Here is a 22792-nt window from a genome sequence, read left to right on the forward strand (position 1 = left end):
TATACATACATATATTTTTATTCAAGAGCTAAGTGTCATCTTTATTTCAAAAATATTCAAGTACAAAATAATGGGAAAATTACATCCTCCGAGGAACGCTTATTTAAGGAGAATTAGAAATCATTCAATCATTGGAATACTTCGAAGTAGAAAAAGCCCAAAATTAGGACTTGGGTTCAAGTTTTCTAGACTTCTATAATACTAAGGCATCGGTGCGCTTTAAAGTTTACCTGTGGAGGACTGATTGACGGGGGCGGAAAGAGCTACAGACGACATTTGAGGTGGTGCCTCCCAAAGGAATGATCATGGGCAGCTTCCAGGGGGACACAGTCACCAGCAAACGTGGCTTGCGTAGATTGGTGCGATTTCTTTTTTCCTTTTTGATTCGATCTTGTTATGTTTAGTTACAGAGATACTAGTTAGTAAAAAAATACAAGTAGCACAAAAGCAAACTATGATTGATATACTTCTATTACAAAAGCCTTGGGTTATGTCCCCTAGTTGGATAAACCTTCGATAAAAATACATTAAATATTGTTAATGATACTAATACAAGGTAAAAAACTCAGATATTTAATGTTTTTCCGGTATTTAGGAAATTCCAATCATGCTCCGGACGTGACATTAAATGGCATTTAGAGCGTTCAGCCAACGAAACGCGTCCGTCTTCAGAATCGTTTTCGTTCACAGTCTCTTGAATACGGAATATAATTCAGCGACCAAACCGTGAATGAGGGCTGGGTATTAATGGCACGGCGATTTCTCTTTGGTACGATGAGCTTCGGAGTGCCGGTAAATTCTTGAGGCCCTTAGATGATCGAAGAGCAACTCAAAGCAACGGTTTTAAAGAAACATCCATTAAAACGGAAAAGGCTAAGATCAGGAACTTACAACATCGGTGTTGACCTCTGAATGCATTTTTCCATAATTGGCAGCAGTAGATGGCCATGCACCAGAGAAAAATAGCACTCCCCCCCACAAAAAAAATCAAAGCATACTCTTAAATTTTTAATAACTTGCTAGTAATAACCATCGATGCTACATATATCTGGAACGTGTGTATTACATAAAGCCGGAACTGAAAGAGAAAAAAAAGCTGTTGGTTGTTTTGCACAGAGATGAAAAAAAAAACCAAAAAAAAATCACAAGAGGCTAAACACTACGTTTCATAAGATTTTGACACACAAATCAATTTTTGGAATTTTACAGGACTACAGAGGTTGACGAAGGTGTGTGACGGCCCGGCAGGCTACGCTCTGCACATAGGTAATGGGAAATGTCAGGAAATTTCTAAAGCAGGAAAACAACTCACTCCCAACGGCCCTCCCAGAAGGAAAGTTCTTTGGTGGGGCCCAAAATTACACTTCCAAATGCTGTCTGCCCAAGTACTGGGCCGGACAAACGGTTTCAAAATTACCAAAAGTGAAAGAAACTCCCCTTATTGCTCCTCTATGTTTACTGAAGCCGTTTTCACATTAGATGTGTTTGCACTCTACAGACTGCTCTCTGTACCTGGGTTCTGCAATCTACTCTCTGATATATATATATATGTAATAATGTTGGTATTTGTTAAGCGCTTACTATGTGCAGAGCACTGTTCTAAGCGCTGGGGTAGATCCAGGGTCATCAGGTTGTCCCACGTGAGGCTCACAGTTGATCCCCGTTTTCCAGATGAGGTAACTGAGGCACAGAGAAGCGAAGTGACTCGCCCACAGTCACACAGCTGACAAGTGGCAGAGCCGGGAGTCGAACCCATCACCTCTGACTCCGAAACCCGGGCTCTTTCCACTGAGCCACGCTGCTTCCCCTATGTGTGTGTGTGCATAGATATAAGCATATATAGATATATTTATATCTATCTATATATGCATATATATAGATAGATATACGTATATAATCATATATAGATAGATATAAATATATTTATCTATAAATACATATAAAGATAGATATCCGTATATCTATCTATATATGCATATATAGATAGATATAAATATATTTACCTATATATATGTAACTATATACATATATATCTAAATACATTCTGTGGTGACAACTAGTGGTCGTTTCTGATGTTTCTTGGTCGCATTTGAATAATAGTAGCAGGAAGAGTATTTCTTAATAATAATGACATTGGTGGCATTTGTTAAGCGTTTACTATATGTGCCAGGCACTGTACTAAGCGCTGGGATCTAGACAAGCAAATCAGGTTGGCTAAGGGCCCACTGTGGGCAGATCGCTGAACTAAGCGCTGAGAGAGAGAGTGCCGGATGAGAAGGAGCACGGCCTGGCGGAAACAGCTCAGGCCTGGAAGTCACAGGACCGGCCGGCTCTGCCGCTTAACTGTTGTGGGATCTTGGGCAAGTCACTTCACTGCTCTGTGCCTCAGTTTCCCCATCTGCTAAATGGGGATTCGATACCTGTTCTCTCTCCTATTTACTCTGTGATCCTCAGGTGGAACCTGATTAGATTCCTCCCCCGATTAGACCGTAAGCCCGTCAATGGGCAGGGACTGTCTCTATCTGTACATTTGTCCATTCCAAGCGCTTAGTACAGTGCTCTGCATGTAGTAAGCGCTCAATAAATACCGCTGAATGAATGAATGAATGATTCTGGAATGAATGATTGTCCCGTATCTGCCCCACCCCTGAGTACAGTGCTTGGTACATAGTGACTAACCATTACCACAGCTGTTAATTAGCTATGGCCCCGGCCCCTCGTCAGAAGCCCAGCAGAAGCCCCAAGGTGCTACAGTCTACGTCGATTTACGGTCGGCGCAGGGGTTCTCGCGGGGCTCCCATATCTAGTGTGGGCCGAGCCGGACCCTGGGGTCCGCCGTTACCATCCCACCATTCTTGGATTTGGCTCCTCCGAGGGTCTGGGAATCATTCATTCATTCAATCGTATTCATTGAGTGCTTACTATGTGCAGAGCACTGTACTAAGCGCTTGGAACGTACAAATCGGTAACGGATAGAGACGGTCCCTGCCCTTCGACGGGCTTACGGTCTAATCGGGGGAGACGGACAGACGAGTCATGGTTCTTCAGCTAGCCAGTCCCCACAGCCCAGGGGCTGTCTCCTAAACACTTCCTGGTCTGTGCTTTTTCCGCTAGGCCATACTGCTTCCCGAGGTTGATGTGGGAAAGCTTCGGGGACGGTTGATTTGGAATTTATTGGGGGACTTGATGTGAAAAATGGTGTAATATTGAATGAGGAGTGAAAACGTATGATTAGGTAGTGGAAAATAAAAAGTGAAATGAGAACAGCAGCAAACACTGATGGTATTGATGCCTGACTATATGTTTTGTTGTCTGTCTCCCCCTTTTAGACTGTGAGCCCGCCGTTGGGCAGCTATTGTCTCCATCTGGTGCCGAATCGTACCTTCCAAGCGCTTAGTACAGTGGTCTGCACACGGTAAGTGCTCAATAAATAGGAATGCATGAATGAATAAAGGTTTAAATACGCGTGCCATCCCCTGCCCTTGATAGCGAGCCTTCGAGTGACCAAGTTCCCTCACTGTTAACAGTCACCGGTTACAAACCAATACCTAGAATTTTCTTCGTTAAAAGGTACCTGTGACACTCTAGTTCCTGAGATGCAGCGTGGCCTAGGGGATGGAGCCCGGGCCTGGGAGTCGGAAGGACCAGGGTTCTAATCCCGGCTCCGCCACTTGCCCGCTGTGTGACCTCGGGCAAGTCGCTTTACCTCTCTGTGCCTCGGTTCCCTCATCTGGAAAATGGGGATTAAGACTGTGAGCCAACCTGATTACCTTGTATCTACCCCAGCATTTAGAACAGTGCCCTGGCACACAGTAAGCGCTTAGCAAATACCATTAAAAACTACAGATAGAGAAAAATAATATAGTAATTTTAATAGCATTTTTTAAGTGCTGACAATGTGCCAAGCACTGGGGAAATGTATCTGCACGTAGCTTAGTGGACAGAGAACAGGCCTAGGAGTCAGAAGGACTTGGGTTCTAATCCCAGCTCCGCCACATGTCTACTGTGTGACTTTGGGTAAGTCGCTTCACTTCTCTGGGCCAGTTCCCTCATCTGTAAAATGGGGATTAAGACTGTGAGCCCCAGGTGGGACGGGGTCCGTGTCCAACCTGTCTAACTGGTATCTACCCCAGCGCTTAGACCAGTGCATGGCACATAGTAAGCGCTTAACAAGTACCATAATTATTACGCTGATTCTGTTGGATCGGGCTCTCCTAGATGCTCAGTGCAGTGCGCTGCACATAGTAAGCGCTCAAAACACCACTGACTGAGTGATCATCAGGTGAGACGCCGACCCTGTCCCACAGTCTGCGAGAACAGAACAGTGTGCTCAGTGGAAAGAGCACGGGCTTTGGAGTCAGAGGTCATGGGTTCAAATCCCGGCTCGGCCGTTTGTCAGCTGTGTGGCTTTGGGCAGGTCACTTAACTTCTCAGTGCCTCAGTTACCTCATCTGTAAAATGGGGATGAAGACTGTGAGCCCCACGTGGGACAACCTGATTCCCTTGTGTCTACCCCAGCGCTTAGAACGGTGCTCGGCACATAGTAAGCGCTTAACAAATACCAACATTATTATTATTACTATTATTATTACACACCGAAGCTCAAATTAGGTCCAGGAATAAATTTCCGGCCCTCGGCCCTAATTTACAACCGGGGGCTGGAGCCGCCATGACCTCGCTGACTGCTCTACTTCCATGGGTAGGTCTCCTGGGGCCCGACCGGGCCCACCCCTGGTAATTCCCCAGGTGGAATGAGAATCAGTCTTCACGGCCTCCTGAATAGAGCACAGGCCTGGGAGTCAGAAGGACCTGGGTTCCAATCTGGACCCCGCCATCTGTCCGCCATGTGACCTCGGACAAGTCACTTCACTTCTTTCATCTGGAAAATGGGGCTTGAGATCAGGAGGACCTGGGTTCCAATCTGGACCCCGCCACTTGTCCGCCGTGTGACCTCAGACAAGTCGCTTCTCTCATCTGGGAAATGGGGATTGAGATCGTGAGCCCCACGTGGGACAGGGACTGTGTCCAACTTGATTAACTTGTATCCACCCCAGCGCTTAGTACAGTGCCTGGCACACAGTAAGCGCTCAACAAATGCCACAGGCTTAGTGGCAAGAGCCCGGGCTTGGTCGTGGGTTCTAATCCCGGCTCCGCCACCTGTCAGCTGTGTGACTTTGGGCAAGTCACTTCACTTCTCAGTGCCTCAGTTACCTCAACTGTAAAATGGGGATTAAGACCGTGAGCCCTTTGTGGGACAGGGACTGTGTCCAACTTGATTAACTTGTATCCACCCCAGCGCTTAGTACAGTGCCTGGCACACAGTAAGCGCTCAACTAATGCCACAGGCTTAGTGGCAAGAGCCCGGGCTTGGTCTTGGGTTCTAATCCCGGCTCCGCCACCTGTCAGCTGTGTGACTTTGGGCAAGTCACTTCACTTCTCAGTTACCTTAACTGTAAAATGGGGATGAAGACTGTGAGCCCCACGTGGGATAACCTGATGACCTTGTATCCACCCCAGCGCTTAGAACAGTGCTCGGCACCTAGTAAGCGCTTAACAAATACCAATATTATTATTATTCCCAGCGGACCCCAGCTTCCCCTGTCTGGATCCTCTCTCCTCCCGGGCACCTCCCTGGCTCTCTCCCTTTCCGGTTGTGCTCCAGTTGAAGACACCAGGTGAATAACTGACATCCTAAACCAGAGAACTTTCCCCGGGGGGAGGACGTGGGGAGAAATTTCCGCTTCAACTCTGGGCCGGCTAACCTGCTGTTCCGTCACCAGGCGAGAGAAGGAAAGTGCTCTCGGACTCGGAAAGAACTCTCACTCACACAATATGGACAGATGAACTGTGCCTTTCATTTTAAAACGAAACCGAGTGCGAAACGCCTACGTTCCGTAAATAAAATACGACTTCTGTTTCATTCACGTAGCGAACGTGATGCGAACCAACAGGGACGGAAACAAAAAGGCCTTTCGTTACAATCTGCACACAGGCCGTCAATAAATATCACCCCGCTGATTGACGACAAGATGATATCAATTTTCTGTTGCAATGCATTAACGGCACCCGTTGCTAAGGTGACAATCCGAATAATTAAACCTTTTCTTTTTTAAAATGAAAGGTCTTGGAATTCGCGATGCATATTGTACGCTCCCAAGTACAGTGCTTTGAACATAGTAAATGCTCAATCAATACGACTGAATGATGAACGGTATTAAACGTACGCTTTTAAAATTCCACGTCAGAATAAACCATCTGTAATCACTCCCTCCCCTCTAAAAATACTCAAAGGTTTTGAAAGCCAGGAGACGAACGATGGATATTCAAATATGCCAGTGGCCCATCCCACTTAAGGCGAGAACTGGGGAATCTTTTTTTAAGTGCATTTAGTTCAAACTCTTGGGATTTTAAGCAATCTCTCAGGAGAGAGAGATTCCCCCGGGGCCGAGGCTCAGCGGCTGAGGACGGAGAGCCTGGGTTCCCGGCTGGAGTACGTTTCGGCGGGGTAGGGTTGGCACAGATCCGGACGGGGAATGGATAGGCGCGTAACGAAATCGGGGCACTACAGTCTTCCAGAAGAAGCACAGAGGCAGACGCACGGGAAGAGCGAAAGAGACGACAGAAGGAAGCCTTAATCTACACAGAGAAGGTAGCTAATTTCATTCTATAACACTGGAAACTCAGTGGTAACATACCCAAACCGCTAAGCCTCACCAGTTTCCTCCAAATGCTACTCCTGGCCGCCCCCAAATGAGACTCTGGCCCTCTCTACCTTCTCTTTCTCTGCCTCTTTATGTCCGTGAATGTCCACCATTTCACAGGCTCTGACATCAAAGCACAGGAGTTCGAATCGAAAGCCCGGATCCCTTATTGGAATAAAAAACAACCTCAGAGATTTAGTGACAGCAGACTCTAACGAGACTCTACGGTTAATCTTAAAACTACTAACGACTCTATACGGGTAATTTCGGATTCCTAAAAGCCCCGGCCATCAACGAGGTCTTCAGCCGGAACACCGGGTCAACTGGCGGTCTCGGGAGGCCGCGGTTTTCACAGAGCAACGCTCTCGAGGAGAGCTTGGGGCTCCCTGACCCGTTTCATCGACCGATAGCTACGCTACGTCTTCAGACCGAACTCCATACTTACTTCTTACGGTCTTTGTCCTTCTTTATACTGGCATTGGGAGTGCACGTAAAACTCTGGGCATGAAGCATTTCGGAGGCAGCTTTCTTTTTACTAAAGGCAAGGAGTTCGTCTTCCAGAAGTTTTCTTTTTTCCTCCAGCTTCATTCTTTCTTCTTGGTGGCGCCTCTTAAGATGCTCAAATTTGGCCTGTAGCTGTAAGACAAACCACACGAGAGCCTGCGCAAAGCCATTCGGCCTGAGATCTGACGGGGGCCACGACACACACGGGATAGAGCCCGGGGCCTGGGAGTCGGAAGGACCCGGGTTCTAGTCCCATCTCTGTCTGCTGTGTGACCTTGGACAAGTCACTTCACTTCTCTGGGCCTCAGTTAACTCCTCTGGAAAGTGGGGATTAAGTCTGTGAGCCCCCTGTGGGACAGGGACTGTGTCCGACTCAATTACCTTGTATTTGCCCCAGTGCTTAGTTCAGGGCCTGGCACACAGTAAGCGCTTAACAAATATGACAGTTATTATTATTATTATAGTTATTATTACTGTTATTATCATTACTTGGAGGCACTGGGGGAGGACTCTGCTCTCCTGTGGCCATCGATTGCCCCGTCTGTCCCGTCTCCATCATTGAATCGATCAATACTATGTATTGAACAGTACGTACTGAATGCAGAAGCAGCGTGGCTCAGTGGAAAGAGCCTGGGCTTCGGAGTCAGAGGTCATGGGTTCGACTCCCGGCTCTGCCACTTGTCAGCTGTGTGACTGTGGGCGAGTCACTTCACTTCTCTGTGCCTCAGTTACCTCGTCTGGAAAATGGGGATTAACTGTGAGCCTCACGTGGGACAACCCGATTACCCTGTATCTACCCCAGCGCTTAGAACAGTGCTCTGCACACAGTAAGCGCTTAACAAATACCAACGTCATCATTGAACGCTTCCTGTGTGGAGGGCATTCTACTGAGCACTTGCGAGAGAACAATGCTTAGACTGTGAGCCTGTTGTTGGGCAGGGGTTGTCTCTATCTGTTCCCGAATTGTACATTCCAAACGCTTAGTACAGTGCTCTGCACATAGTAAGCGCTCAAAAAACGCAATTGAGGAATGAACAATGCAACGAATTTGATAGACACGTTCCCAGCCCACAAGGAGCTTACAGCCTAGACGGGTTCCCGCCAGGAATCACTTAAGGGCTTCTCTCAGCATGGCCTAGTGGAAAAAGAGCGTGGGCCCGGGAGTCAGAGGCCCTGGGCTCTAAGCCCGGCTCTGTCTCTTGTCCGCTGTGTGACCTTGGGCAAGTCACTTAACATCCCTGTGCCTCGGTTCCCTCATCTGTCAAATGGGGATTAAGACTGTGAACCCCACATGGGGCTGTGTCCTACCTGATTACTCGGCATCTACCCCAGTGCTTAAGTAAAATGCCTGGCACATAGTAAATGCTTAACAAATACCATTTTTTAAAAACCAACACCAATCTGCTCCCCGGACTGACATTACCCGCCTCACAAATTCCCATCAGTCAGTGGTATTTACTGCGTGCCTACTGTGTACAAAACACTGTACTAGACGCTTGGGAAAGTACACTACGAGAGTTTCAACAATCTCTGTCCATATGTAGAGCAGTTTTTGTCAGCCGTAAGCCAATGTGAAGAAGCATTTCATTTGTTTTGAAACTACGACTTTCGAGCACTGACGGGTGTCTGCTCTGCCCTGCTGTGGGACTGGGTGAGCAACCATTTTGTTTATGACCTTAAGTTATTTTAATGTCTGCCTTCCCCCGCAGACGGTACCTCCTCGTGGACAGGGAACACGTCTACCCACTCTACTGGAATAATAAGAATGTTGGTATTTGTTAAGCGCTTACTATGTGCAGAGCACTGTTCTAAGTGCTGGGGTGGATACCGGGTCATCGGGTCGTCCCACGTGAGGCTCACAGTTAATCCCCATTTTACAGATGAGGTCATGGAGGCACAGAGAAGTGAAGTGACTTGCCCACAGCCACCCAGCTGACAAATGGCAGAGCGGGGATTCGAACCCATGACCTCTGACTCCCAACCCCGGGCTCTTTCCACTGAGCCACGCTGCTTCTCTACTTTCCCAAGAGGTCTGAACACAGCAAGCGCTCACTAAATATCTATCCCTGGGCAGTTAAGTGACTCGCCCACAGTCACACAGCTGACGAGTGGCAGAGCCGGGAGTCGAACTCATGACCTCTGACTCCGAAGCCCAGGCTCCGCCACTCGTCAGCTGTGTCTGTGGGCAAGTCACTTCACTTCTCTGGGCCTCAGTTCCCTCATCTGGAAAGTGGGGATGAAGGCTGTGAGCCCCACGTGGGACAACCTGATTCCCCTGTATCTACCCCAGCGCTGAGCACAGTGCTCGGCACATAGTAGGCGCTTAACAAATACCAACATTATTAATTACCACCGCTCGACTGATTGTCCATACACACACCGTCCCTGATTCTGTCCACGGCAATCAGCCTGCATCTTTCAGTGAGCTTTGCGGTGCAGTTCTCACAACTGACAGAAGATGCTATCCTAACCTAAGGAAAATCTACGCCTCAGGAAGAATTCCCTTTTTACCATTCAGTTACCCACCGGAATACCGGGAGTGTTCTCCTTGCCAAGACCAATTCAGTCGTCTCTATTGAGCGCTTACCGGGTGCAAAGCACTGTATTAAACGCTCAGCCTAGACCCTCCCCCTCCCCCACACCTTCACTACAATTCTAACAACCCACTCCTCAAAACGCAGCACCCGACCAGCGCTCGCCCGGCTAAAACCACCTTTAGTTTTCAGACGATGCCACCGGGCTTTTCAGATTCAATAGTGTTTAACTGAGCGCTTACTGTGTGCAGGGCAGTGTACTAAGTGCTTGGGGGAGTATGACGGAAGAGAGAAGCAGCGTGGCTTGGTGGAAAGAGCACGGGCTTGGGAGTCGGAGGACACGGGTTCCAGTCCCAGCTCTGCCATTCGTCTGCTGCGTGACTTTGGGCAAACCACTTTACTTCCCTGTGCCTCAGTTACCTCATCTGGAAAATGGGGATTGAGACTGCGAGCCCCACGGGGGACAACCTGATGACCTTGTATCTACCGCACCGCTTAGAACAGCGCTTGGCACATAGTAAGCACTTAAGAAATACCTTAATATTAATAATAATTATTATTATCATTATTATTAACAACTAACAGACACACTGCTGCCCACAATGAGCTCACAGTCTACAGGGGGATCGAAATGGATGTAGATTCTCTCTGCCTCTTCTGAGGGAGCGGTTTGCCATCACCTGAGAGGAGCATGCAATGGATTTGATCCCCACACCCTCGTGGTTGCTCTGCCGTCGTTCGGATTCTCCCTGGCAGAATCCCCCTTCCTTCATGATGGGATCTTGCTGTAATCCTTCCCCGTCCCCCCAAATTTAGAAATAATAATAATAATAATGTTGGTATTTGTTAAGCGCTTACTAGGTGCCGAGCACTGATCTAAGCGCTGGGGGAGATACAGGGTAATCAGGTCGTCCCACGTGAGGCTCACAGTTAATCCCCATTTTACAGATGAGATAACTGAGGCACAGAGAAGTGAAGTGAAATAATAATGATGGCGTTCGTTAAGCGCTTACTATGTGCGAAGCACTGTTCTAAGCTCTGGGGGGGGATACAAGGTGATCAGGTTGTCCCTCGTGGGGCTCACAGTCTTCATCCCCATTTGACAGAGGAGGTCACTGAGGCCCAGAGGAGTGAAACGACTTGCCCAAGGTCACACAGCTGACAAACGGCGGAGCCGGCATTAGAACCCATGACCTCCGACTCCCAAGCCCGGGCTCTTTCCACTGAGCCACGATTTTTAGAGATGCCATGCCATTTCTTCTTGTGTCAACTTTTGGGTCCCGTTACGCTAGAGCGCATTCGTGCTGGGGGCAAGAACGTTCCCCAATTCTCCCATCTTGTTATAGCCCCATCGTGTAATGAAAAACATACGGGCAAAATAAGGCCAGTGCTTCTATAACACCCATGTCTTCCCCTTGAAGAATCCTGAATTAAGGAAAATTCTTGTTTTAATAATATTAATAATAATTATGGTATCTGTTGAGCGCTTACTATGCGCCAAGCACTCACCCCATGTCTGGAGTCGCACACAAGCAGTGTTTCCCACACTTGCGCATCTCCTCTCACCCTCCCCCTTCATTGGCCATCGCCCCAGGAAACCCTGTCGACTCTAAGTTTCTTACAGGCAGGGATCGTGCCCACCAAATCTACCATATTATACTTTCCCAAGGATTCAGTACGAGCACCCTGACCCTCTCGACCGTAAGCTCGTTGTGGACAGGGAATGTGTCTGTTTCTTGTTGTGCTGTACTCTCCCGAGCGCTTAATCCAGTGTTCCGCCCGCAGGAAGCACTCAATAAATCTGACTGAACGACCGAACTAAAGGTTCACTAAATACGATTGTTTCGTTAGTCCCCTCCCAAGCCTCTGCCTCCTCCCTGGCCCCGATCTCAGCTTTGCCGGGGACGGGTAGGTGAAGGGGGAGGAGAGGAGATGGAGGGTGGTACTGCTGAGGTTAAGATTTAAATTTAAAAGTAAAACAGACTGCAAAATGAAAAGGGAAGGTGGTGGGGGGACCGGAGAAGCTGGGGTCAAAGGGGCTGCAAATTCTGGGCGCAGGAAAGCCGCTGGGGAAGAAGGAGCAGAATGAGAAGAACTTTACAGTAATATTTTGATTTACCTGTAGCATTCGGCAGTCATGTAGGAGCTGGTTCTGGATTGAATCCTAATCAACAATATTTACTTCTCTGGCCAAACATACCCCCGGGTACAACCATCCCCTTCAAAGCCCTGAGACACAAAACCCAGTTGTTCTGTGGACTGTGCCCGTACAATAAATATTTTTAGGAAGCACTTCAACGCTTTTTTTTTTTTTTAAGCAGAAATCTGGACTTTACACTTTGTAGAACAGCCACCTACAGTGAGGAACCTCAGAGAGACCTGAGGCTTTCTCTTTTAGGCGCCGAAAACCCAGTAAGATCGCTAAGGTCGGGGGCACTGACTCCAAGGGCTCAGTGGGGGCCATCGTGCCCCCCCCCCCACCCCAGGGGGGTACGCATGGCGCACTGGGCCTGGAAGTCAGCAGGTCATGGGTTCTAATCCCGGCTCTGCCACTTGTCTGCTCTGTGACCTGGGTCAACTCACTTACCTCCTTTGTGTTTCAGTTCCCTCCTCTGTAAAATGGGGAGCGAGACTGTGAGCCCCACGGGGGACAGGGATTGTGTCCGACCCAATTTGCTTGTATCCACCCAGCGCTTAGTACAGGGCCTGGCACATAGTAAGCGCTTAACAAAGACCACGATAGTGATTATTATTAGAAACGGGGATTACCCACGTTGTCTCTCTCTCGGAGTCAGAGAGAAGGCGGAGCTGGCCCAGGGCCCCAGACTTTGGCTAAGTCTTAACTTCAGCCTCAACCTGGAAAGAGGCACAGAGGGCCACCGCCCTGATCAGCACGTGCGTGTGAGTGTGTGCACTCATGCGCACAAGGCTGTTTCTGCGGATTTGCCTGACGAACATACACATTGGGGGGCAGGCTCCCCCCGAGTGCATGTGCTCAGGAAAAGCCGCGTGGCTTAGTGGCAAGAGCCCGGGCTTGGGAGTCAGAGGTGGTGGGTTCTAATCCTAGCTCCGCCACTGATCAGCTGTGTGACTTTGGGCAAGCCACTTCACTTCTCTGTGCCTCAGTTCCCTCATCTGGAAAATGGGGAGTAAGACCATGAGCCCCACATGGGACAACCTAATTACCTTGTATCTACCCTAGCGCTTAGAACAGTGTTCGGCACATAGTAAGCGCTTAACAAATATCATCATTCCTCCCCGTTCCCTGAGAACTCCCACTCCAACTCTACTTCGACCAGGGAGTCCTCCAAGTTCACCCTCAGGCTCAAAGTGAGGACATGGGTTCTAATCCCGGCTCCGCCACTTGTCTACTGTGTGACCTCAGGCAAGTCATTTAACTTCTCTGTGCCTCAGTTACCTCATCTGTAAAATGAGGATTAAAAGTGAGAGCCTCGCAAGGGACAATCTGATTACCCTGTATCTACCCCAGCACTTAGAACAGCGCTTAGCACATAACAAACCCATAATACCATAATTATTATTATTATTATTATTATTAAAAGCAGCAGACTGGAATAAAGCCACATGGAAGAGAACCAGAGCAGCCCGACTTACCTCTCTTTCAGCTTCTTTCAGTATTGCTTCTTTCTCCTTTACTCGCTGCACAAACATCTGCTTCATCTCCTCTTCCTTCCTCTGTCGCTCACCAAAGAACTCATGTCTCTTGGCTTGGTAGGTTTCCTGGAGACTAAACGATTTACAGTACGAAAACACGAAAATTAGAAAATTTTACTCTAAAATGAAAATATACGAAAACCAGTAAATTCCACCATAATGAGTACGCTATGAATCAGTATCCTTAAAGAAATAGAAGAATGCAATTGTGATCTATTGATGCCTATCTACTTGTTTAGTTTTGTTGTCTGTCTCCCCTCTTCTAGACCGTGGGTCCGTTGTTGGGTAGGGATTGTCTCTATCTGTTGCCGAATTGTACTTTCCAAGCGCTTAGTACGGTGTTCTGCACACAGTAAGCGCTCAATAAATACGATTGAATGAATGAATGTACTTCTCTGTGCCTCAGTTACCTCATCTGTAAAATGGGGGTGAAGACTGTGAGCTCCACTTGGGACACATACTTTGTATCTATTCCAGCGCTTAGACAGTGCCTGGCACATGTTAGCACTTAACAAATACCCTAAAAAAATCATATTAAAGGATTGAGGTTAGCAGAATGACTGAGGAGTGGACCGGACAGGTTCTAAAAGTCCTGTCACTGCTCAGTTGAAACTTGGGCAGCTAAAAGCATTTTGTGAAAATTTTGCATTCACTCTTTCCACTTGGCCACATTACTTCCCTCAGCTTAATATTTACATGTATTAAGTTTTTCTTTATCATAGATCACAATGTTTTATCTTGGTTTGGAGGCCCCAGCTTAGTTTACCCAAATACACCATCTTCCAAAATGCTGTCTTTAAGTAGCGTCCCCCATATCCCTAGTGTGGCTCTTGGGAATTCCTAACAGCTTCCTAAACGATGGTTTAAGAATCACGGAAAATACATCAAATCTTTATTAGGCTCAAACTGCATAATATGAATTGACTCACTGAATATTTCTGAGCCCAAAGGAGGTAAAATAGACTGGCTAGAACAGAAAAGATTATAGACTCAGAAAAATACATAAAAAGTTGGCTCACAAGTGAACTAAAAATGGAGGCCAGCTCTGAAAGCTGGGAGCCTCCTGTGGGCCAGGGACTATGTCCAATCTGATTAACTTATATCCCAGCGCTTGGAACAGTGTCTTTTTCCCCTGTAAGCTCCTTGTAGACGGAGAGTGTGTCTAGTAACTCTGTTATATTGTACTTTCCCAATTTTGGAGGAAATTACACCAGAATGGTCTCTGGAAGGCCAAATGACTCGACTGAAATTAGTATATTTTGGACACATAATCAGGAGGACTAATTCTCTGGAGAAGACACGAATGCTAGGAAAAGTCCAGAGAAAAGGTGGAAGAGGCGGATCGGCAGCTAGATGGATAGAGACCGTAACGACGATAACGGAAGGACTGTTAGGCTGAGGATTATGGCAGAGGACAGGACGTTCTCTGGAGAAAGTACATCCACGGAGTCACTATCTTGATGGCACTTAACAATAATAATAACAAGCCCTTAGAACAGACTCTGCACACAATAAGCGATCAGTCAATAGGATTGGTTGATTGTCCTTTAACACACCCTTAAACCTTTTGAAAAGCATACTTAGAACAGCTAAGGCGGTTGATTAAAAACAGATTATGTCTAAGCGATTAAAATCACCACACTCAGTGACCTCCACTGATGTTAAGTCTCGTGACCATTTTGATCGTAAGTAGATATTCTTGTGCTATGGGATCAAGCTGTCGATAGCAAAACCAGCCCTAAAATGTGAGAACGTCTTGAGAGGAAAAGTCACTGAACCAGAATTCCTATATCCATTCATTCAATCGTATTTATTGGGCGCTTACTGTCTGCAAAGTACTGTACTAAGCACTTGGGAGAGTAAGGTTTTGAAAGATCAAGTAGCCATTCTGGGGGCAACGGGACCCTGGAGATCTGCACAGCCTGAGAAAACAAACAGGAGGTCAGGACGTACCACAGAGCATGGCATCAGTGGAAAATGAGCAACTACTGTGTGCAGAACACTATATTCAGCGCTTCCATTCAGTGGAGCTGGTAGACGTGTTCTCTGTCCACATCGAGAAGCAGCCTGGCCGAGTGGAAAGAGCAGGGGCCTGGGAGGCAGAGGATCTGGCTTCTAATCCTGGTTTTGCCAATTGCTTTGTGTGTGACCTTGGTTAAGTCACTTACCTTCTCTGTGACTCACCTACCTCAACTGAAAAATGGGGATTAAATCCTCTTTCTTCCTACTTTGAGCCCCTCGTGGGGCAGGGACTGAGTCCAACCTAGTTATCTTGTACCCACCCCGGCATTTAGAATAATGTTTGATACACAGTAAGCAATTAGAAATGCCATAAAACAATAAAACAACTAAACAGCCCAGTTTACAACCTAGTGTTCAGGAAGAATGGGCAACCAGAGAGCCTGACTTCCTTTCTTCCTTCTCCTGAGGCCTGGAGGTACGACTGGTGTTGCAGAAACACCAGGGCAGCTGGGAGTTGGTTCACTTATTCTGAGAAGCCAAGATTACCTGGCCTCCCGACACACTTGGGGGTGGTCCCAGGACCCACACCGGGACCCCAACCTGAGTGGGCCAGAATCCTTAGCACCAACCACAGCTGGGATTGGTGCAGACAGCAGTTGACACACGCTCTGGAACCCCTTGGAGTTTGAGGGAAGTGGGACACCGATGTCCGTGGCAGACCCGCAGACTCTAAAATTGGAATTTGCCACTGGCCATGGGCTGAGACAATTGGCCTTGTCTTAAGCTTTCGCGTCGTCTCCGACCCACAGCGACTCCATGGCCACGTCTCTCCCAGAACACCCCACCTCCATCCGCAATCCTTCTGGTAGTGGATTCGGAGAGTTCTCTTGGTAAAAATGGGGAAGCGGTTCACCGTGGCCTCCTTCCGTGCAGTCAACTTGATTCTCCGCTCCCGACTCTCTCCCGTGCCGCTGCTGCTCAGCAGAGGTGAGCTTTGACTTGCAGCAGATTGTCTTCCGCTCGCTAGCCACTGGCCAAGCTAGGAAGGGAACGGGCAGGCCTCTGCTTGACCCTCCCTCTCGTAGTCGAGACTGGTAGAGGACTGGAAGCTCTCCAGGTACGACGCCGAGAGGGGAAACAATCGGCCTATGGGATGTTTTTTTCTTTGTGATAAAATAAGGCCTTTTAAGTGGACTTTTGAGGGGGGACAAAACGAGTTGGTTTGGGGGGGCGCTTTTAGAGAAGGTGACGTGATAACAGGACACAGACTTCAGAACGGCTGGTCTGCCTGCAAATTCTAGCAGGGGCCTCAATTTCTTTTTCTTTCAATAATCTCTGATCCCCCCCCGACTTCCTTTCTCTTCATGCTGCTCTCTTTTCTAGTCCCAGAGAGACCGATCAGGTGGACGGCGCTAGAACCCGGCAACAGACTGTCGGCGTGACCATCTGCCCTTCTCCCTCAAGTAATCTGACCCCGCTCTCTTCTGCCAGTCTTCACGGGCCACAGCGATAAGTTACGAATGGTTGAGCGTGAGACCCAATGATCCTGGTCCAACGAGCTTACCCTCGACACCAAGCAGGGTGTTGGGTGGAGGGTGAATGGCTAGGACTCATTCTGACACTTGGGTGGAGGGTGAATGGCTAGGACTCATTATGACACTTTCACTTTGCTGACTGCGAAGCCATCAATCAATGGTATTTCTCTACTGAGCACTTACTGTGTGCGCAGCACTGTATTAAGCGCTTGGGAGAATAAAACAGAGTAGGCTAAACGTGTTCCAATTTACAGCCTAGAAAGGAGTCAGACATTAATATAATAATTAATAATTTACAGATATATGCGCAGGTGCTGCGGAACTGGGGTTGGGGCAAAGACTAAATGCCTAAAGGTCACAGAACCAAGTGCATAAACAACAGAGTGGCCATCGTAGTCATTTTTTCATTCCTTCCTAATTTAATCCAGAGGAGTAGTTACACGTTAGGGTAAAGTGAGTTTAAAGAGATCCAAGAGGTGAGCGACAAAGCCAGTCTAAAGGATGACCAGGAAACAGAGTTCCACACCAACAAGGAAGGAGGGATTCAAATCTATCGACAGGCCCGCACGCTTTGTTCCTCTAGCTCAGCTTGCTCAGTGCCCTGATCTCGTCTATCTCGCTGCCGACCATTCCCACATCTCCCTCCTCCTCCATATAAACCAGACCACCACTCTGCCCATCTTCAAAGCCTTAGTGACACCACATCTCCTCCGAGAGGCCTTCCCTGACTAAGCCTTCTTTTCCCTGACACTCTCTCCCTCCTGCGTCATCTCCGAACTTAAATCTGCGTGCTTCGCGTTCACCCCACGCTCGGGCCCTCAGCACTTATTTATTCCGTAATATATTATATATAAAGGTCTGCCTCCCCCGATGACTCTAAGCTCACGGCGGGCATGGTACGTGTCTATCAACTCTGTTGTACTCTCCCAAACGCTCAGTACAGTGTTCTGCACAGAGTAAGGGCTCAATAAATACAATTGACCGATCTGGTGGGTCACTTACTGCAGCTCCAGCTCCATTTCCCTCTGCTGAAAGAGACTGAGGAAGACGTGAAGGAAGGGAATCTTAGCGGAGTGAAGAAGGTACCCTAGCGTGCTTCGCCTCTTCTGGGTCGGGCCCGCTTGGGCGCTCCGAAACCTCGTCACCATCCGCTGACCGCCATGGAGCGGAAGGGATAGGAGGGGGAGTGGATCCTCTAGACTGTAAGTTCACTGTGGGCAGGGAACATGGCTCAGTGGAAAGAGCCTGGGCTTCGGAGTCGGAGGTCATGGGTTCGACTCCCGGCTCTGCCACTTGGCAGCTGTGTGACTGTGGGCGAGTCACTTCACTTCTCTGTGCCTCAGTTCCCTCATCTGGAAAATGGGGATTAACTGTGAGCCTCACGTGGGACAACCTGATGACCCTGTATCTACCCCAGCGCTCAGAACAGTGGTCTGCACATAGTAAGCGCTTAACAAATACCAACATTATTATTATTACTGTTGTGTGTTGAACTCTCCCAAGTGCTTAGTACAGTGCTCGACACACAGTAAGCGCTCAACAGATGATTGATTGAATCTGTGAAAAACATAGAACATTGGGGATTTTTTTTCCATTTCCCGGATTAGAGTGAAGGGGGAAAAGGAAGGCGGGTAGCGCTGAGCGGTCTTGCCGACTAACGCTGGTTTAAACGTTTAATGTCGGACCGTTTCCACGTTCATCTTTTCTCTAAGACTGAGAGGCTCCTCGGGGGACTGTTCACTCCTTTTCCTCAATCCACCAAAAAATGGTGGTATTTGTTTAGCGCTTACTAGGTGCAAAGCACTGTTCTAAGCGCTGGTGGATACAAGGAGATCAGGTTGTCCCACGTGGGGCTCACAGTTTTAATCCCCATTTTACAGATGAGGTAACTGAGGCACAGAGAAGTGACTTGCCCAACACCATGTTCTCAGAACCCTAGTACAACGTCTTCCCGAGTGACGATGGAGGAATCTCTCTTCACGAACGACAGACAGGCGCGCCTTGATCCTGAGACCTCAGGACTGAGAGCGTGAGCAGAGCGTTGTTCATAATCTGGTGGCCCTCGCACTCTCTCGCCCCTGTCATTCAGTCAATCGTACTTATTGAGCGCGGACTGGGTGCGGAGCACTGTGGTAAGCGCCCGGGAGAGTACAATATAACGACAGACACATTCCAGTCGCGTTCCCGCTGGGATACAGATTGTCCCGAGCAAGTAATTCCCCCTGGGAGACGGATTGTCCAGAGCAAGTGAGCACGCAGGGGTGCAAACTCGGGCACGTACGTGCTAAGGAATTTTACAAGCAGGAGCTTTTCAATGTCGATATGTATACAGCGGGTATTGTTGCTGCTAAGGAATCTGTGAGGCTTGAGGGAAAAAGTAAAAAAAAAATCAAGGCTTGGGTACCTTCAGATGATTGTGATTCAAGAAGTACCCTGTGTTGGCATTCGGCCGACTCTCTCAATCAATCAGTGGCACTTTCTGAGCACTTACTGTGTGCGGAGCACTGTACTAAGTGATAAAAATGATCATGACGGTAAAGCAGCGTGGCTTAGTGGAAGGAGTACGGGCTCGGGAGCCAGAGGATGTGGGTTCTGATCCCAGCTCCGCCATTTGGGAAGCAGCGTGGAAAGAGCACGGGCTTGGGAGTCCGAGGTCATGGGTTCGAATCCCTGCTCTGCCACTTGGCAGCTGTGTGACTGTGGGCAAGTCACTTCACTTCTCTGGGCCTCAGTTCCCTCATCTGTAAAATGGGGATTAAGACTGTGAGCCTCGCGTGGGACAATCTGATTACCCTGTATTTACCCCAGTGCTTAGAACAGTGCTCTGCACATAGTAAGCGCTTAACAAATACCAGCATTATTATTATTATTTGTCTGCTGTGTGACTTTGGGCAAACCACTTCACCTCTCTGGGCCTCAGCCACCTCATCTGTAAAATGGGGATTAAGACCGTGAGCCCAACCTGATTACCTGGTATCTACCCCAGTGCTTACCACAGTGCCTGGCACATAGTAAGCGCTTAGCAAATACCATAATGATTATGATTATTATTTAAGTGCTTACTACGGTCTACGCATTGTACTAAGTGCTGGGTAGGTTACATGCAAATCAAATTGGATACAGTCCCCATCCCATGTGGAGCTCACAATCTCAATCCCCATTTTGCAGAGGAGGTGACTGAAGCCTAGAGAAGTGAAGTGACTTGCCCAAGGTCACACAGAGAGACAAGTGGCGGAGCCGGAATTAGAACCCATGACTTTCTGACTCCCAGGCGCTTTGGGAAAGTACAGTACAATAGAGTTGGTAGATGTGATCCCTGCCCACTAGAAGCTTATTTGGGAAGCAGCACAACCTAGTGGAAAGAGCACAGGCCTGGGAGTCAGAGGACCTGGGTTCTAATTCCGCCTCCAACACTTACCTGCTGTGCGACCTTGAGCAAATCTCTTCTCTGCGCCTCAGTTCCCTCATCTGCAAAACGGGGATCCAATACCTGCTGATACCGTGAGGCCCACGTGGGTCTTGATTATCTCGTATCTACCCCAGCGCTTAGTACAGTGCTTGGCACATAGTTAGTGCTTAACAAATACCATCATAATTACTATTATTGGATGCCCAGTATGATTCTAAGCACCTGGGAGGGTAAAATCGAGGAGGTAGCCCTCGAGGAGCTTACGACTGGGTAGGGACACGCCTACATACCCCCAGGTAATAGCAGGAAGACATTTTAACCTCAGGGCCAAACATTTTACCTAATCAGACAGCATTTGGATTCCACAGGCAACCCATCTTCCCTCGTTTTCCACTAGCGTGTGTTCCCCATTCATTTATTCCCTTTAGGGACACTGTTTAATGCCTCATTTCACTTTGGCCTCTCTGCTAGAGGTGCTCCGCGATTGTTAGTGATGCTGATGATCTAGAACAGCCCCCCGGAACTTTCCAGAAGCCCGGTGCCCTATTTCAGGTAAATGGTCACGGCAGGAGTAGCTTAGTAACTTAGAGAAGGGGGATGTGGCGGGGGAGAACAGAACCCCCTTTGCGTGGCTCAGTGGAAAGAGCCCGAGCTTGGGAGTCAGAGGTCATGGGTTCGAATCCCAGCTCCGCCACTTGTCAGCTGTGTGATTGTGGGCAAGTCACTTCACTTCTCTGGGCCTAAGTTCCCTCATCTGTAAAATGGGGATTAACTGTGAGCCTCATGTGGCACAACTTGATTACCCTGTATCTGCCTCAGCGCTTGGAACAGTGCTCTGCACATAGTAAATGCTTAACAAATACCAGCATCATTATTATTATTATTGTTACATTGTCATCAGCTCTAGTGCTCCCTTGGGCATGACTACTGCTAGTCGAGGAGGAAGAGGAGGAGGAAAAGGAAGTGGAGGAGGAAGAAGAGGAGGAAAAGGAGGAGGAGAAAGAAGAGGAGGAGTTGGAAATAGTTCCACCTCCAGGTTCAGCCCAGTAACCCTGACGCCAGCCCGTCAACTGACAGACAGCATTTTGGCCCCGTCTTTTTCCTCTCCTGGAGGCCGGCAGGATGCCCAGATCCTCTGGACTGTGAACTCCTTGTGGGCTACCAATTCTGTCATGTTGGACTCTCCCAAGCGCTTACTAAATACACAATTGATCGATTCTTCAACTCGATTGCTAACCTTATCCGCTGTACCGTAAGCTCCTCAAGGGCAGGCTCCTTTTCCACCACGGTACTGTACCCTCCCAAGTGCTTAGGACAGTGCTCTGCACATTTGGAGAAGCAGCGTGGCTCAGTGGAGAGAGCACGGGCTTTGGAGTCAGAGGTCATGGGTTCAAATCCCGTCTCTGCCACTTGTCAGCTGTGTGACCGTGGGCAAGTCACTTAACTTCTCTGTGCCTCAGTTACCTCCTCTGTAAAATGGGGATGAAGACTGTGAGCCCCACGTGGGACAACCTGATTCCCCTGTGTCAACTCCAGCGCTTAGAACAGTGCTCTGCACATAGTAAGCGCTTAAAAAATACCAACATTATTAAGGTAAGGGCTCAATGAATACCACTGGTTGACGGGTTGATTGTTTGGACGCCTTCGAGTCTGAGCAGACTGTCAGGGGGATATAGGGACCGGTACCGAGCTGTATATCGCTGTCAAGATGCCAGACCGTGACAGCCACCAAGAAGAGTCCGGGCCAAGGGAGCTCTTCCTGGGCAGGCAACAGTCCTAACGACTCTGTCCTATTGTTATAATGTACTTTCCCAAGCGTTTAGTACAGTGCTCTGCACACAGTAAGGGCTCAATAAATACAACTGAATGATTGCGGGAGCACAAGAATGGAATCTTGCAGGCACCTCAAATGTTATTCGGTCCTTGCTTCGGAACAGGTGGATCTTACTTTGTTCTGGAGGGTTTCTTCTCTTTTTACTCCCCAGTTTTTTCCTTTGGTAATAAAGCTATATTCCTTAACAGAAGTCAGTGAATCCTATTTATTGAGTGCTCTACTGTGTGCAGAGCACTGTACTGAGTGGTTGGGAGAGCATAATACAAAAAAGTTGGTAGACAGGGTCTCTGCCCACAAGGAGCTTGCAGTCTAAGGGAACGTTATGATGGGAACGTTAGAATATTACTTTAATATTAGGATAACTGGGAACATAGCCTTCTTTGATTCAAGTCAAACATCCTTTTGAATTTCCTTTCTTTTACGAAAACTTTCAGTAATACCCTACTGAAGGATTCTCCAAATGACAAAGTAGTGAGGAAAGACTGGCTTTGCATCTTCCCCGATGGTATTTTTAATATTTAAATGGTTAAGCAATTATGAAGTACCATTTGTATTTTGTACCTTGAGTACATTGTTGATTTTTAAACCAATCCATGTCACTAGTACAATGTTTAGTTAAGGGAGGCAGCACTGAATCC

At 48.1% G+C, this 22792-nt stretch overlaps 1 protein-coding gene and 1 non-coding gene across 4 annotated transcripts in view; both read right to left on the reverse strand.

The window, feature by feature from the left end:
* The window catches only part of SEPTIN10 (septin 10), a 65374-nt gene continuing 42582 nt past the window's right edge, over positions 1–22792 (reverse strand). Inside the window, exons 9-12 of one of the 3 annotated variants that reach the window (XM_029055599.2) lie at positions 13355–13487; positions 7147–7337; positions 6773–6866; positions 1–1078 (exon numbers count right to left, since the gene is read on the reverse strand). In XM_029055599.2, coding sequence (XP_028911432.1) covers positions 1001–1078; positions 6773–6866; positions 7147–7337; positions 13355–13487 — 496 coding nt within the window. In that variant the 3' untranslated portion in view covers positions 1–1000. Of the gene's footprint in view, positions 1079–6714; positions 6867–7146; positions 7338–13354; positions 13488–22792 lie in introns of all 3 variants that reach the window. The other 2 variants (XM_039911208.1, XM_039911209.1) reach the window with 2 other exon arrangements.
* On the reverse strand, positions 16374–16511 carry LOC114809322. Its single transcript, XR_003757109.1, has one exon. It is a non-coding gene; the product is annotated as a small nucleolar RNA SNORA7 (small nucleolar RNA).

This window comes from Ornithorhynchus anatinus, chromosome 2 (assembly GCF_004115215.2).
Source record: "Ornithorhynchus anatinus isolate Pmale09 chromosome 2, mOrnAna1.pri.v4, whole genome shotgun sequence".
NCBI classification, from domain to species: domain Eukaryota; kingdom Metazoa; phylum Chordata; class Mammalia; order Monotremata; family Ornithorhynchidae; genus Ornithorhynchus; species Ornithorhynchus anatinus.